This window comes from Lissotriton helveticus, chromosome 11 (assembly GCF_964261635.1).
Source record: "Lissotriton helveticus chromosome 11, aLisHel1.1, whole genome shotgun sequence".
Classification (NCBI taxonomy): domain Eukaryota; kingdom Metazoa; phylum Chordata; class Amphibia; order Caudata; family Salamandridae; genus Lissotriton; species Lissotriton helveticus.
Genome location: NC_136072.1, coordinates 151,625,146 through 151,643,584, shown reverse-complemented (window position 1 = coordinate 151,643,584; position 18,439 = coordinate 151,625,146). Strand labels below are relative to the sequence as shown.

Sequence of the window (18,439 nt, the reverse complement as noted above, 5' to 3'; positions counted from 1 at the left end):
TGCCAAAGTGAAACTTTGACCTGTGGGAAAGAGTCAAAGTGGAGTTTGTGTGTGACAACCTCACAAATTTGTAGTCACTCCCAAACTTTTAAGGCAGGCCATACCATGTTTTACCATGCTGTATATATCTCAACACTTGTGAAGTGAAATCCTTAGTAATAAATTCATTAAGCCTCTTGTGAAATCCAGAATTAATTTCCTGACCTTTTTCAAATGAAGAAACACAGATTTACAGCTGATAATATTAACCTCTTGAGTCAAGCCCTGATTTTGGAACTTCACTTATTTTACGACTACAGAACGTTGTTTATCTACAGTACTCTGGTCTTCAGCTTTCTCGAGTTTATTTTAATTCTAAGAGCATTTGTACTAGTGGTATTTAAAGAATAGTAATCCTCGTTAAGATTCTCTTAACAGTATTTATTCACATTGACCCTCTTCTTATTTCTGTTTCCTTAGGAGACAAACTGCAAACCTTCATCTCTACGTGCCGTTACCAAGCTGTTGAAAAGAACTTCATTCGCGTACAATGAGCACCAGTGATTTTATTATCCCTGCTGCAAAACTCGGAAACTCTGTAATAGCAAAATCAAAGTAAGTGTACGTGAAATTAACAGTCATTGGCATAGCCAGCGGATCTATGCTACTTCTGGCGAAAGTGTTCCTGTAATGGCTATGTATTGCATGATACCTGTGGATGCAAAAATGTGACAAACATTTGACATTCAAGTGCTTATAGACCTGCAGTCAATGCACTTACAACTACAAATACTCAGACTGCTATACACACAGCGAGACATCACAAATGAGCTTCTATGCAAACATGGGTAGATGCTGCAACTGGGTAAGTACGATCCAAAAGTCTCAGACCTCGCATTTAAAAAACATACAGAGAGGAAGGCACTGGGCTTAGAAAGTGGGACTATCTCTAATAGAATAGTGTATTGTTCTTATAATAGGCCTCATTCATAGCCATTGGTGGTGAAGAATATGGGTTGCTGACTCGTGGTGTGTGGTCTGAACCATCAGTGTCCGGGGAAATGCCTTATAGTTGATCACCTCCTTCCTCACAGGATGCACTCGGAGAACTATCTCCCCCTTCACTTTCAAACCTCACCATCACTCACAGACTTCAGGTAGGGACTCAAGACCTGACTCTTTGACTGAAGGCCAACAAGACCTCAGTGTCTGATGGTGATCAGCCATACTATATAAATACTGTTTCATTGATTGATTGAATACGATTCTGAATTTTGTTAACTGTCCAGTATGTTGTGACCAGTGTTTCATTCATCTGTCTCATAGTGAGACAGGACATTTTAGTAAATCACGCAAACAATCCATTCCATTTCGGGTGGATGCAGATGTATGCGGTGAGTGGTGTTGCGCGAACCTGACTGATGTGAATTGCTTGGCTATGGTGTTAGTGGCAGTTGGGAACTAAGTATTGAAGTTAACGCGTAAGTCATCATGTATTTTTTATGTGTGAATGTTGATGCAAGATACAGGTGGGTTGTGAGTGGATGAGGGTGAATATGTAAATGAGACCAGATAACACTGAGTATCATGGCTAGATGTACTGATGTATCTGGGTGAGATTGGTACAACTGGGTGATGAGAGGAAACACATGCTGAGGCAGTGGTGTATGTCAGTATGAATTTTAGTGGTGTCAGTGGTGGTGAACAAAGGATGATTTAAGTACTATTGGGTAGTGTCTATGGGTGATTGGTTTGGGAAAGTCTAGTGTTAGTTGAATGCACATATGCTGGGTAGTTTTATTAACAAGATTTGTTATTTTCTTTGCCAAAGGAAATCCTCAATTAAGTATATCATCTGAAACACTGTCGCCGCCAAGTAATGTGGCTTTTTTGGAAGAGTCGTTATGTTTTTATTCTGAAGGTGATTAAATCACACCTCTGTGTACTTGCTTTACTTTGTGAACACATTAACATAAGTTTAAATAAACAATCTCATTAAAAAAATAAATGTGAAACGTGGCAGTATATTTTGTGAACATTTATTGCTATGCTAGCATGGATGAATGTATGACATTACAACGAATTCCGTTGCAACGCATGCCTTTACCACGCATGCGTTACAACGGAATTCATTTACCACGCATAACATTTACCTCGATTGCTTGCGTGGTGACGTCATACGTCGTTAAGAGAAAGCGGAAGTTTATTTTCCGATTTCTCTTAAACGACGCTGATTAAATACATAACCCGACGTGACATCAGGTGAGTTTTTTTTTGGGGGGGGGAGACCCCCCCAAGCCCCCCTTTTTTTACTTTTTACCTTTACCACATATACCTTTACTACAAACCTCGTAGTAAAGGTATGCGTGGTAAAGGTTTTCTTGGTAACCACGCATGCGTTGTACTGCATGCGTGGTTAACGATTTCGTGGAAACGGCTTCGTTGTAATGGCCGTTTCCCAGCATGGATATGATAGTGCTCATGTTTGAAAGGTATGTGAGTGTCAGAGTTCCTGCATTTGCACTGGCTTTGCAGTAGCTTGAGAAATTAAAGAAGTTGTGTACACTGCATATAAAGTTTCATCAAATAAACAAGACCATGTCCTTACTTCATTATTGATTTGTTCAGCGCTTAACAGCAGTGGTAACTCATCAACAGGGGAGTTAGTTGTGTTAACCTCTGGGAAGCGTTAGGCATCAGTGGTACGCCATAACATTACTGGCTGCAAAGGGCATGTACACAGGGCCGTCTTAACAGCATTATAGGCCCCGGGCAAATCAGTCCACTTGGCCCTGCCTACACAAACACTCACAGGAATAAAAATGTTTAACGGAAAATTTGTGTTAAATTCTGGTCTGCATGATGCCCCTATGCTCGTGGGACTCCCGGGCAACTGCCCGGCGTGCCCATGCGTTAAGACGGCACTTCACGTACACCCTGTAGATCAGCAATACAGATGTGAGACGAGAACATGATGCACATCAACATTAAAAAGTATGAGTAAAGCCAATTGATCTATCTAGCCTTGGCAACTCTCCAATTTTTAACATTTCTTTTTATGCAAACATTTGGAACAAGCATCACAATTAATGAAAAGTAAAAATTCGAGTATTTAAATATACTGTTTATATATGTGCATAATTAATATGTAAAAAATGACCCATTGAAAAAGCCCCATTAACCCATGCTGTTTACTCTGCTGTGCGATATAAATGTCGATATTTGCATTTTTCTATTTAGAGTTTTTCAGAAAAGCAGGAGGATTCCTAGATAGTTAAAGATGTAGTAGGGGTGATACTGGAGAACCACACAAAAAGCAATAAACAAAAATAACACAATAAAAAAAACGTAAAATAAGGAGCAATAAATGTCTATGTATCACTCACAAAGCCATCTATGGTTCGGCCCCGAATTTCATCAAGGACAAATTGACCCATTATGTTCCCATTAGGAGGCTGCGGTCTTCAAAAGCTTGTCTTCTGGCATGTCAGCGTTTTAAGCGCTCTACGCGGGGGGTGGGGAGAGCCTTTTCCACTACGATGCCACCATTATGGTATAGACTCCCTGAAAGCCTGCGCAAAGAGACCAACTTGCTCACCTTCAGGAAGAGATTAAAAACTGTTCTCTTCCTGGAAGCCTGGAGCCCTATGTATAGCACTCCTGACTCTCTGCCTCTCTCTACTGGACCCCTCTCGGACAGCGCTTAGAGACCTCTTCGGTGATAATGCGCTATATAAATACCCCATAACATAACATAACATAACAAATCTATATACAACAGTTTAATGGTAGTATTAAGTGCACCCCAAAAGAAATGCTTGCGGTGGGAATGTAATCTATTTTAATTGTATTTCTAAATTCAGGTAAGGTATGCATCATTCTGTGTCCACTGACTATCATTTATTTGTTGCACTTTATTTTCTATACGTTCTATCCTGAATCTCTGAACAAGAAAGCTGGATTACATCATTCAATCGTGTGGACATCTCCAGGCTCATAGCTGATAGAAAATATATTGAAAATCTTAATGTTATAGCGATACAATTAGTGTTCTCAATATCGAATCATTTCAATTCACAAGTCCTCAATATTCAATAACAGAAAAATTTCCAAGTTATCAAAATAGTGACAAGTAACTGCACACTGTGATAGGGACTAGAATTTGCCAATTTTCGTTATTCCTGAACATTGGGAGCCTCAGCTCCATCTCTGCGTTACTGCTTCGAATAACCAGATTAATACTGCTGAATGCTGAAGGAATTGTAAAACCATGCAAGCATGGCTACACATTTTCAGCTGCTCAACCTCGAAACCTTGAAACAGTTCAGGGGTGAAACAGATGTTAAATATCAAGTGACTGAGCATATCGGTGTTGTTATATATATATATATATATATATATATATATATATATATATATATATATATATATATATATATATATATATAATATACCGGAATGACCAGAGCCCACCTGACAGCCTGGAACGAAATGAGGCGGTGTTGAAGCCAATCTGCTTCACGCCGGGCGAGGAAGGATTGCCATCCTTGCCCCCACTTATTTGAAATCTGGACACTTTCAGGTTGAAACGGTTGGGGACTAGAGGAAATATCGTGTCCCAGAAGCATGAGACATGAACAGTTGACACCTACGTAGCGCCAACCCGCCCCGTGCAGCATCGCCCAGATTAGACCTTAAATAATAGTGCATGCTGGGACTGGTAGTCACAGAACATGGAGTGACTGACCAGCGATGTCTATGAGAGGCACTTACCATTTTGGGGGCGGAGCGATGCACGACCAATCAGTATAGGGCAAGATACTACATCTGTGACACACGCCCTGAACCTGAAGCAACACACCACTGGCGCTGAGGAAGGCTAAAAGTAATGCCGAAATGCATCCGCCGAGAGTGGGAGGTGGATTTGTTCTTCTTGCCTCTGTGAAGGATTAAAGGTGTTTCTTCGTGTTCCCCTGCTGTGGCCTCGCACTGTCTTTGGAGGAGGTGGGAACTGGATATACAGTGCGATTTCCAGTGTCGCGCACAGGAGGCCCCCGTTTCACCAAGCAGGCTCTGGCTCACTGGTCTCTACTTTCGTGGAACTTTGGTGCGGATCCGGGATACCGGAATGACCAGAGCCCACCTGACAGCCTGGAACGAAATGAGGCGGTCTTGAAGCCAATCTGCTTCACGCCGGGCGAGGAAGGATTGCCATCCTTGCCCCCGCTTATTTGAAATCCGGACACTTTCAGGTTGAAACGGTTGGGGACTAGAGGAAATATCGTGTCCCAGAAGCATGAGACATGAACAGTTGACACCTACGTAGCGCCAACCCGCCCCGTGCAGCATCGCCCAGATTAGACCTTCAATAATAGTGCATGCTGGGACTGGTAGTCACAGAACATGGAGTGACTGACCAGCGATGTCTATGAGAGGCACTTACCATTTTGGGGGCGGAGCGACGCACGACCAATCAGTATAGGGCAAGATACTACATCTGTGACACACGCCCTGAACCTGAAGCAACACACCACTGGCGCTGAGGAAGGCTAAAAGTAATGCCGAAATGCATCCGCCGAGAGTGGGAGGTGGATTTGTTCTTCTTGCCTCTGTGAAGGATTAAAGGTGTTTCTTCGTGTTCCCCTGCTGTGGCCTCGCACTTTGTCTTTGGAGGAGGTGGGAACTGGATATATATATATATAAAACTCTAAATACATAGTAACTTCAAGCATAATATATATAAAGGCAAAGTAATAGCAGACAGTTATCCCATAGGCTGCATAGAGTAACCACAACAGAATAAAAGTGGCTCCATGCCTTTAAGAACTCAAAGACCTCCATGATGCCATCATGTTCCAAAGGTGACCGTTAGGTCAGTTCTTATTTTCCTGCTCCTTCTGTGAGGATCCAGAAGTGTTGAGCTTGGCAGTTTTTTTTTTTATCAAAAATTATTTTCTTGAAAAGTTCATTTTTGTCTTAACTGGACGTTTTTGATTGCTGGCTATCTTTTTCACTTGTTTTCTGACTATTTGGAGAAAAAATCCTGTCAGAAATGCCAGCATTATTCAATTGTTTGTCCTTCCTGTGGAAAGAAGAGGTCTAAATCTAATCCACACTCGGTATGTATTGTGTGTTTACCATCTTCCCATAATTATTACTGCCAGCACTTTTCCGAGAGGACTCTACGCGACAGAGAGAGGATCAAGCTGTATGCCGTGCTGGAAAGAAGAAAGGTTAGATCTACAATTGGCCTTGAAAACAATCAACCTTTCAAAAAGCCCTCCTCTCGTAAAAGATCTGTTCTCAGGGGAAGCACAGAGAAAAGGAAGCGTCGCACTGCCTCGCCGTTTCTGGAAAAGTGATTGCCGTCGATACAAAGACGTGCAGCATGCGGCGACGTCGAGGGACAAATCGCTTTCAAGACGATCAGCGCCACCTCCGTCAACGAAGACCAAGTTGAAGTCGAGGCGATTCATTTTGGCGTCAGGCCCTGAAGCGAAGCGTAAGTCGACGTTAAAGAGTAGAATTGGGTTGTCATTGTCGAGAACTTCTCCACGTCGCCATTCTACGACTACCAGGAGACCGCAACGGTCGATGTCGACAACTCTACCGCCATCGGAGCATAGGCAGTTGGTGTCGAAAACCTCAGCATCAAAGACCCAGATTGTTGAGGTTGAGAACCACGCTTTGGTGATTTTAGTTGCGAGCATCAGCACAGTCGATATCGCCAACTCCAAGAAGATGTTCAGTGTCGAGAGGCCCAGCTTTGAGACTTAACTCTCTTCGACTTTCACCACCAGCGAAGAGACAGAGGATGGTGGTTTCACAGTCAAGAAACACCACAACATCAGCAGCCATAACTATGTCGAGGCTCTCGCCGTTGACAAAAGTGCTGGGAAGACGCAGATCGATGTCGAAACCTAGACAGTCGATGTCGAGGGAGACATCTTCCTCTCCAGGCATTACGATCGTACAGACTAGGCCGGAGGGCTCTCCTGTGCCGGTAGAGCGAACGCCATCTATTTATCTTTTGCCACGTTGGCTGCAGAGCTTCAAAGAGTGGAGAGTTCCGGAAAGGAGTCTGGGGTCAGATTTCTCAAAAACCTACTCTCTTTCTAGAGACTTGGCTGGTATTCCTCTACTAACTTGGGCAGATAATAGATCTCCACGGAGGTCTGTAAGGAGAACAAGGTCTCCTTTCACAAGAGGTTCACAATCTAGAACACCTCTCCGATGGTCTCGTTCTCACCACTCCCAGTCTTCCAGGTCTCAAAGATACAAATGTAGATCACCCTTGAGGTCTGCAGCATGCTCAAGATCTTCAGTTTTTGACAATTCAACAGACTCTGTTGGCTACTCCTCCACTCAGAGTATCACCAGTAGACGATGTTCTTACCTTCAATGAGGTCTTGAGCAGAGGTGCCACTAAAGATGAATATTGAGATGCCTACACCAACAACATCGGCATCTGCTATATTTGTGACACTGCATCACAGATCTGCTGCAAGACCTCTGTTTCCTCTGGTCCCTGGCCCTCTTGAAAAAACATGTGCAATACGTCTGAGGCTTAAATGAAGGTCGCCAGTGCTTCTGCGCTTCTAGGGAGTTATGACGGGCTGCTTTGGGACTCTATGTCAAGATTTACTGAAAATCTACAAAAGGAAGATCAACAGGACTTCTAGTAAATTTTACAAGAGGGCGGATTGGTAGCAAATCAGATTATCAGTGCAGCAGCTGATGCTTCCGACCTAGCAGCTCCTGGCTGCGACTCATGGAGGTCAAGCAAGAAGCTCAGCGCTGGATCATGAACCTCCCTTTCAGTGGTAACTCCTTGTTTGGCACACATACCGATGTTGAAATGACCAAGATGAAGTTGGAACTAGACAACCTGAAGTCAGTAGGCTTGGAAAAGCATAAAGACATCCAGCGCAGATACCACCCTTACGACCTTTGTCATTTTCTGCAGAGGGTTCAAACTCCTCACTGAAGGACACAACAACAGCATCAATCCCGGTCGCATTACCATCAACGTCAGCCAGGACTAGGAAGACAAGCATCCAGACCAGCACCCTCTTCGACTAAGCAACCAGCAAAGCAATGAACATCTGCTTCCCCCATCCCTATTCCCCATACCAGTGGGGGGGAAGTATCAAGACTCACCTGGACTAGTGAAAAAGATCACAAGAGACAAATGGGTGTTCAATATTGTGCACGATGGTTACTTGATCAGATTCAAATCCCCACCTCCATCATTTTTACCTTGGGGAACGTCTGTACATCAACCCCATTTCTTTCAGATGGAAGTAACTATTCTGCTACAAAAAGAAGCCATAGAGAAAGTTCCTTTGCCCCAACATTGGCAGGGAATTTACTCCTGCTACTTCCTGTATTAAAGAAGGGTCCAAACCTGGAGTACAGATCCGACACGATTTGAGACTATTAAACCAGTTCATCCTCCAGGAGAGGTTTCGGACGCTGGCACTGCACAACATTTTTGCCCCAGCGCCATCAAGGGAACTGGATGTGCGCCCTTGACCTGCAGGACGCATATTTCCATCTACCTATTTCCCAAAAATATTGTAACTTCTTACGATTTCAGGTAGCATCAGAGCACTTCCAGTTCAAGGTCCTACCTTTTGGGCTCAGATCAGCACCTCGCACATTCTCAAAATGCATGGCGGTTGTACCAGCTTTTCCACACAAACCGAAGATCTTCATCTGTCTGCATCTGGACGACTGGTTGCTGAAAAGCTCGTCTCCTGCTCTTCTGCAGAAAAACCTTCAATGCTGCATTCGAGTGCTAGGTCGTATGGGCCTACAAATCAAATAAAAAAAGTCTGTTCTCAACCCAACTCAAAGGATTCACTACCTGGGTGCTACTCTGGATACGAAAGCATGTGTCCTTCGGGGGAGAGGTTATCCTCAATAATCAGCAAGTGTCACACTCTCCTCCACACACCACACCTGGGCTCCTTGGCGTACTGCATCTTCATTGTCCCTAATGCCAGACTACAAATGAGACCACTCCGGACTGCTGGGAGGACGGAGTGACTCTGCCACAGATGGCCAAGGATTCACTCCAATGGTGGCTGAAACGCTCTCACTGGTAGAAAGGAGACCCTTTTCATCAGGAAGTCCCCAGCGAGAGAATCATCACAGACGCTTCCCTTCAGGGTTTGGTAGGCAACATAGGTCCTCTCCAAGTTCTGGGATTGTGGGTCACAAGAGGAGAAGGGATATCGCATCAATATGTTGGAACTAAGAGACTTCCATCTAGCACTCAAGCCATTCTTATCTTCTATCCAGACACGCTCCCTGTTAGTTCAGACAGACAACACCACAACCATTTATAACCTGAACAAACCGGGAGGATCCAGGTCAAGACCCTTTCGCAGGAGGTTCAAGCCATATGGAAATGGCTGATGGCGAGTAAGATGACCATATCTGTGATCCATCTCCCAGGCTTGCGCACCGTTCATGCAGATTCCATAAGTCGCAACTTCGTCAACGTGCATATCTGGGTGCTAAACGACGAGGTCACAGAGGACATCTTCAAACAATGGTGAGTTCCATACATCAATCTGTTTGCGAACGTAGCAGACTCAAAAATGCAGCATCTTCGCATCCATGTTTCACCCCCAAGCTCCAGAGCGAATACAATTTTGATCGACTAGTCAGAGTCATTACTCTACGCTTTTCCTAAAATTCTCGGGTAATCAACAAGTTCTACAGAGCCAAGACCAGGATGATCCTGTTCATACCAGAGTTGTCTCACCAGTGATGGTAGCCGGACCTTCTTCGCCTATCTGAGACCCCACACAAGAGGTTGCCATGCTGTCTGGACCTGCTTTCCAAACTTGGAGGGAGGGTGTTCCATCCTAATCTTCCATCTCTGAGATTGATGCGTGACTCCTGAGGTCCTCCATTATGGACATCTAGGTCTCCCTTCAAACTGTATGAGCATTCTGAAAGAATCCAGGAGGCCATCTACAAGGAAGTCATACGCTTTCAAATGGAAGCAGTTCTTCCTATGGTGCTCTACCAATGGCCATGATCCCATTCTAGGGCAGGAGTAGGTGATTCTTCCCTACCTATTGCTATTTGCTAAATCAAGCCTTCAGTTTACCTCTATAAAGGTTAATTTGGTGGCCATTACAACATACAGAAAATTGCCCACACAGGTTTCCTTTTTACAGATGCCTGTAGTTAAAGACTTCCTGGAAGGTTTGAAGAAAGTCTATCCTCCGATTAGGTCTCCCTCCCCTCCTTGGGCGCTTAATGTGGTCCTTTCTGAATTGATGAGTCCCCCCTACTAACCCATACATAAAGCGTGCCTGCAGCATTTTATATGGAAGATGCTTTCTTGGTGGCAATTGCCTCTGTTGGAGTTAGCGCAATACAAGCTGTGTGTTAAGAAGCTTATCTAATTTTCCGTTCCAATTGGGTGGTCCTTAGAACCCACCCTAGTTTCTGATCTAAGATTGTTTCTGATTTTCATATTATTCAGGCTGCTATACTTCCTATCTTTTTCCGGAACCCTTGCACCCCACCTCAGAGGGCGTTGCATTCTCTAGACCTTAAAAAGGTTCTGAAATTCTACCTAGACAAAACCAAGGGCGTAAGGAAGTCAGACCGTTTATTTGTAAATAATGGTCCCATGCACACTGGTTTTCCCTCATCCAAACAGACCATCTCTAGATGGATAGTCTTGTGCATTACATTGTCTTACCAGTTACCTACCAAACAACTCCCTGGTAGACCAAAGGCTCATTCCACCAGGGGAAAAGCCCGCACTACGGTCCTCCTCAGAAATGTACCCATTGCAGAGATAAGTAAAGCTGCCACATGGTGATCAGTACACACCTTTGCTCGCCACTATTTTTAGATTCTGACACTCAGGCCGATGCTCAGCTCGGTTATGCCCCTGTAAGGAACCTGTTTCGGTAAATGTCCGTAGGGTGGTTTTAACTATACTGGTGTTCGTCCGCAGGATTCTTTAGATGGGCTTGCTATTCTAGTCCGTGCTTATGACTATTGATGAGTATCCCCTGGAAGAGAAGTATAAGTTACTTACCTGTAATCCTATTTCTCTTTCAAGGGTATATTAATCAAAGTCATTAGCAACCCACCGCTTCCTGGGCGAATACCTTTGTTGTAGTAGTTAAACTCTTAAAATAAAATAAATAAATGACCCCATTCACACACCTTTTCCTCAACACATAAAAACATTAGCAAGCAAGGCACACCAGTTCGTGCAATAAGCACACTACTACTCCTCGCACAGGCAGCTCATGGAGCTAAATCAAAGGCACTTGATGCTACATGTACCCAGCGCCTGTACACATGCAAGTAGCCCATCAATAGCATGTCTCAGTCCTGCCATTGTCGCATGTGTCTGCAGTTTTAAACTACTAATTTAACTCAGCAAAATAGACCATGTGTCAAGCCAAACCCCCCTTTTTAATGTACTTGTCAGCCCTAGGGTAGGCCCTAAGCAGCCCACAGGGCATGGAGCATTGTAATTAAAAGTTTGGAAATGTATGTTTAAGTTTTACTTGTCCTGGTAATGAAAAACTCACAAATTAATTTTTCACTATTGTGAGGCTTACCTCTCCAATAGGATATTGGGTAACCTTATTACATTTAATAAGTGATAACTTATGTTTGGGAATAGGTAGGAATGCCATGTTTGGCTTCTGAGGAATTTAAATTTAAAATCCTCTTTATTGATAAAGTTGGATTTTAAGTCACAATGCTGAAAATGACATTTTTAGAAAGTTTGTATTACAAAATAATGATTCTTGTGTACAATGTACAGATACATGATATGTAACTGCACGTAGCATGCATGCCAAAAGGAGAAAATGATATACACAAAACTTTAAGGATTCTAATTCTTATTTTCTACATTAATATCTATTGAAAATTTGAAAGTGCTCGGAACTTTGTCGACTTATGCTATAACATATAATTTCTGCCCCTTTGAATTCCCAAGGTGGCCCCTGTAGCACATTGCTCATTTATGAATCCTCGTTGATATATATTTAGGAAACCAAGCATATATTGTATTGCGTCTCATTTCTTTTTTGGTTCTTTTTTCACATGGGTCACCAAGCACTTTTACATTTTCAAGACCAATATTAATAGTATAAAATAAGAATTGTACTCCTTATTGTTTTGTGTATAACATTTTCTACTTTTGACATCCTAGTCTCCGGTTTGAAATTGCTACATGCAGTTGCATATCATTTATCCGTACATTGTCCACAAGAACCATTGTTTTTATAATAAATTATATGACCGGGTTCCGTGTGAGTAGGGTGACCCTTGTTTCTCCTACAATAACTTTTAAGAAACTTGTCATTTTCATGCCCTAACCATGTGGTACCTGCAGCCTGTATCCTAGCTCACATGACTAGGTGTAGTTGGCAGTTGGCCTTTGTGTTTTCCTCTATGGCAGCGTCACAATAGACTATCTGGGTGTTGGCAGTGTGGTTGTGGTGAAGTGAGGCGTCCTCTCGCCCCAGACATATCGCACAGCAATATAGCGCCTTCATGGCTAATCATTTAACTGTTTATCCATCATTTAATTCATTTTACGCAATTGCTCCAACTTTTTACTCTTATTTTTTCAATCAACTTGTTTTGTGCTCCACACGTGGGATGCAATGCCATTTTTCCATACTTCTCATGTGAAAACTGTGCCCATCCGGGCCTCTTGCTTAAACACGACAGATGCAAAGGTTCGTTCCAAGCAGTGTTTATTTAAGACCCAATGCATTTCGGGCAGTAAGCTCCCTTCGTCAGCGACACTATAGAATAACAATAAACACCTATCGCTGTTACAAAACTGGATGCTGTTATTACATTTATGAAATACAATGTGCCACTTATAAAAATGCTACAATCGTGGAATCCATCGTCAATATTGTGCTATTAATTATACAAACAAAAGTGGATGATTTAAATAAGTGATGGCTCCCTGTTCACATAATGCACCCTTCATTCTGCTAGACAAATTCCCTTTATAACGCTCAGTTTGACCTGTGCTCAACTTCGCGCTATTTTACCCTTCCTTATAACTATGTAGGTCAACACACCCCTTTGTAAAACTCTTAATTTTAACTCCTCGTCCATCTGCATGCCTCTACTCACACCTCTAATTAACCATCTTTACCCATAACCCCTAGATATCTCCTCTCCCCCATAGTTCACACAAATCCTCCCGTAGCGTTCTTACATCATTTACCGTAGTGTGCATCTCGCACTCTCCCCTACATTCTATTCCTCCCCTCATGATACCGTGTTAAAACAACATTCAAAAATCCCTTTGAGTACCCCATTCTTTTATGGAAACATCCCTTAACACTACCGTCATTCACGTACCTGCTGCAGAAGTTAAAACTACTCTGTTCTCCCATTTCACGTTGTGTGTCTAACCCCGTTTATTCTTCCATACTTTTAAATCCTACCCTTCTGACCTGCTGTCTCCTGATTGGTGCTACGATCATCATCGTTCCTTCCAAGCAGTGTTTATTTAAGACCCAATGCATTTCGGGCAGTAAGCACCCTTCGTCAGGGGTACTATATGGACGATGGATTTCACGATTGTAGGATTTTTATAAGTGGCACATTGTATTTCATAAATGTAATAACAGCATCCAGTTTTGTAACAGCGATATGTTTTTATTGTTATTTTATAGTGTCCCCTGACGAAGGGCGCTTACTGCCCGAAATGCATTGGGTCTTAAATAAACACTGCTTGGAAGGAACGATGATGATCGTAGCACAGTTAAATAAATACTGCTTGGAACGAACCTTTGCATCTGTCGTGTTTAAGCAAGAGGCCTGGATGGGCACAGTTTTCACATGAGAAGTATGGAAAAATGGCATTGCATCCCGGGTGTGGAGCACAAACAAGTTGATTGAAAAAATAAGAGTAAAAAGTTAGAGTATTCGCGTAAAATGGATGAAATGATGGATGAACAGTTGAATGATCAGCCATGAAGGCACTATATTGCTGTGCGATTGGTCTGGGGCGAGAGGACGCCTCACTTCACCACGTCGTTATGAATACAAGTGCCAACAGGGCAAGGCACTTTGCCAAGCCGCACACATTCTTCTACATGATTGGACAAGTTTTGGAAAGACATGATAAAACATGGTGTGCATCCCTATTTTCTGAATGGTGTTGGCAGTGTGGGACATCCTGACTTGATGAGGGAGGTAGGTGTTGCACTTATAAAGACACACATACAAAGGACTTAAAACTAGCTTATTGGGCCCCCAGACCAACAGGGACCAGGGTAGGGAGACAGGAAATTCCAGACACTTCTGGGGGTGGGGGGCAGGGGGATCCAGAAGCGTCTCCCACTTCAAAAAGGGCTCCAGGTATAAAAATGTGTCCCTAAGACCTATTCTTCATTGCACTCCTGGACCTGTGGATACCTGAGAAGGACTGCTGCTTGAGGCCAGGCTGAAGTGACACGAAAGGTCAGCTGACTGACCTGTTTTGAGCTACAGGAACATAACAAGCTTTAGAGACCTCGCTACAAATGCCCAGCTGGTTTGCTGCAAATGGACCTGCCCGAAACTGTACCTGGACCTGCCTGAGCACTGTTGGTCTCTCCTGGGGTGAGTTCCTGATCCACAAGAGGTGTCTCCCATCGCCTGGACCCTTGGTGTGGCCTTAATTGAGCTCCTCCTGGAAAAAAAAGTAATCCAGTAGTGTTGGGCTCTTCGTGACTGTGAACGGGACCATTCACACTAAGGTCTTGCCGCCCGCACTTCCCGCCAATGCGAAGCTCCAGTGTACTTGACTTTTCTCACTACAGTGACAGCCAGTGATGACAGCAACATAAGATCTACACTTCTCGCTACAGCATCAAGTGGTGACCATAAATGCAAATCTCCAGCAGTGACCAGCCGCAATGCTCGGCAGGATCTTCGCACTACAGCGAGGATCATCAGCAACGCTCTTACTGCTCCATGAGGCCCCTTCCAAACAAACTGGACTCTACACGCTGGACTTTAGAAGGTAACTTTTTCAGCAGGACTAACCTGCTCCCAGTATCCCGCTTTCCATCGCGGTCGGCCTGAACTTGTGACTTTAACCTGGTGGCGCAGGACCAGATAATTGCAAGTGATACTTTGTGCTTTTAGGCGAAATGCTTACCTGACATCTTTAAAATTGCATATCTCAGGTTCTATTGGTTAGATATTTGTCGTTATGATGTCAAATAATTTTTCTAATTCTTACTCTATTTAATTAAATTGGTGTTTTCACTCTGTTTTAGTGCTGCCTAATTACTTTATACATAGCCTCTAAGTTAAGCTAAGACTGTTTTTGTGCCAAGCTACCAGTGACTTAAGCACTCGTTAATTTAGTGACTTTTTGTGGTACACCCTGACCAGAATTGTGGCCTTTGCTTGAGGAGGGTTTCACCCTCCCCTCAATCAACAACCACAATTTTTTACATTGTCGCAAGTCATTTGAAAAAGGGAGAAGCTCCCCATGGGACTATTTCTCCTTTGTGAATAAAAGAAAGTGTGTTGAGAGTAGGAAGTTGTCAAGGAAACCACTGCCAACTGTCAATCTTTTCTTTAAAAAAGTAAACTTTTATTTTAACTCCGCTCCATTAACTTTAAGGAAAATAAGTGGAATTGCAAAAAAAAGTTGCTTTTAATTTTTTTTTATTACAGACATCTTGGTCCCTGGACTCCAGCAGGCCACCATTCACGTGATTGCATCCCATTGGAGTAAGGGTGCAATTTATGACCTACCTCATTTATATTCATGAGGTAGGTTGGAATAGGACCCAGCTCGAATGGACATTTTGCTGACCAACCAATTAGTACAGAGGGCAGTTTGCAAGAATTCTCAGTAATTGTAAAAATACTGATCCCAAATTGCGGCCAGTATTTTGCGAATACTGTTTTGGACTGCAGGCCTATACTTATGCATGTTCACGAATATGAGTGTGTCCCTTCGCAAAATGTTCTAATTTCTACATAGCTTGAGAGAGAACAACGTTATTACCTTATTTATATCAGCAGACACTAGCACGTTTGCTGTATATGGATATGGATATGGATGTGTCTGTGTAACTATCTATTAATATGCATACACATGCATATATACATGTGTGGGTGTGTGCATATATCCAGTGCTTAATTTGTAAAAGAAAACGTAGTGCCGGGGCTCTAGAAAGGAGGACACTAGAGCTTGCACCATCCATTGCCCCGGCCGCACTGCCAATGACACCACGAACACACAGTTCATACTATTACAGACCCCCAAAGCTATAAGAATGGCTTTGGAGGCAAATACTAATAATTGAAAATTGAAATTGAAATAATAAACAGAAGTTTTTGTGCTCCTACCAAAATTGGCAGACCCCCGCTACCATGTGGCAGACAGTCATAAGCCCGGGTGCTAGCAATTAAGTGCCGGTGCTGAGCATGGAAAACACCAGCACAAATTAAGCACTGCATATATCATATATGATCAACTGTAAACTGTGGTTAGTTTTTACTGGATGAACACAAATGCTTTTATTTATCGCTATAAAATAGCAACTTTATCTTAAAAAATAAATGTTAAATATATTATTTAAATTATTGTATATTGTAAATGAACTATTCATAACTCAGGCTGAGTGGAAAAAAAAAGAATCCTAATCTGTTATCACATGCTTATACTGAATTATTTTCCGATTTTGATTATACAGGAAGTTGCAAGAACTAAGATTGGAAACAATGCACCTAGAGATGGAGAACCATGAAATGGAGCAGAAGCTAAATCAGCTGCGTTTAAACATGGACAAAGAAAAGATTGAACGGCAGTAAGTTTCTAAAGAGGAGTGTCAAGAGGGAATGTTTTCCAATGGAAACAAGTCTTGTGGGACTGGAGAGTTGAAAGTTCTATGTACCAAGAACCTTTGCGCTGTATCTGATCTCAAATGTCTTGGTCTCTTAACAAATCATAGCCTTAATTTCTAAAGAGGAATTAGCAGTCATGAAAACAACTAGTAAATGGTTTATTCAGTTTAACATTTCCAATAACAGTAGAGGATATGCATGTACATACTTGCATGTTCCTATATACAGTGTGCAGATTATTTAATAACCATCATAAAAATACTTCAACATCTGATTACTCATGTCTCAAAATGTGTTGAGGTGTCAGATGCTATCTTGAAAATTTCAAGAGAGACTCTAGATTGGTGCCAGAACAAATCTGGTTCTTAAGCCGAGACATGCGTTGACTCTACTCAATAAAAGTGCATGGTGGCAGTCATGATGCCTTTTCTTTTATACACATGTATGATATGCAAGGACAGGAGCTGTTTCCATGCCAGGATTTTCTTTACGTGTTATCCCTAGCATTTTTTTTCATAATGCTTCATCCATGTAGTGCCATGTTGCTGCTCAAAGCCAGTTCATGCCGTGTCTGAAGTGGAGCAGTGAGATATCTGTGACCGATCTAAGATAAATGCTTATGATGTCCAAGGGTAAGTCACAAATAAGATTCACCAGTAGGCTATGCAAGAACCTGAGGGAAAATCTTTGCTGCCGAAATACTAGGGATATGGGGCCATATGTAGGAAGCCTAATTGCCCTCTCAAATGCTGAAATTCGCAGAACCCACATGCAAAATAAGGAATCGCAAAATGTCTGATTCCTAGTTTTGCTATTGCATTTAAGGAATCGCAAATTGCGTTTCCTTAAATGCAATGTAGGAAGCACCCAAGTTGTGCGAATTTTGGCTTAAGGAATTGCAAAATTCCACCAACTTCAGATTGGTGGTATTTTGCGATTTCTTTGAAAAATGCACTTTTTGGCATTTTTAAAAGTGCCATGTGGGTCACCTGCATGCCCTTAGGGCATGTATGTGGGCCATATGTGCACACATGTTAATTTAAGGGGTGCAAATGGTGTCCTATTGACACCCTTACAACCCTGAAATTGCATTCTCAATTTGCGATTCTCTAATTGACAATCACAAATTGAGAATGTCTTCCCATTCATTCCTATGGGCCTTCTAGCCCGTAGGAATGAATGAGAAGGTATTCCTTATTTGCGAATCTCAATTTGCAATTCCCAAAGAAGGAATAAGTGGGATTCGTAAAAATATTTGCTAATCCTACCTACATTTCGTTTTGCGATTCTCTAATTGCGATTCCCTAAAAATCGCAATTTGAGAATCGCAAAACGAAAATTACCTACATATGCCCCATGGTTTCTCTGCCCCTTTTTAAGTCACCAGATAGAGAGGAGTAACACAAAAAGAATAAGAAATACCACCTGTACTCTACAAGTGTAGAGGCCACCTTCACAATTTTAACTCATTCTGAAAAGTTTAGCAAATAACTTTCCCTACAGGTTGTTACCTGCTCCAGTCTCAATGGCTACTTTGGTGGACTCTATGGCCTTGATTACGATGTCAGTCGAAGTTGCC

At 42.6% G+C, this 18,439-nt stretch overlaps 1 protein-coding gene across 2 annotated transcripts in view; it reads left to right on the top strand.

Annotated features, from left to right (window-relative positions):
* Positions 1–18,439, top strand: part of ZBBX (zinc finger B-box domain containing) — a 509,107-nt gene that overhangs the window by 69,972 nt on the left and 420,696 nt on the right. Inside the window, exons 2-3 of one of the 2 annotated variants that reach the window (XM_078665922.1) lie at positions 460–594; positions 16,710–16,823. In XM_078665922.1, the coding sequence (XP_078522048.1) occupies positions 530–594; positions 16,710–16,823 (179 nt within the window). In that variant the 5' untranslated portion in view covers positions 460–529. The remainder of the gene's footprint in view (positions 1–459; positions 595–16,709; positions 16,824–18,439) is intronic. The other variant, XM_078665923.1, reaches the window with a different exon arrangement.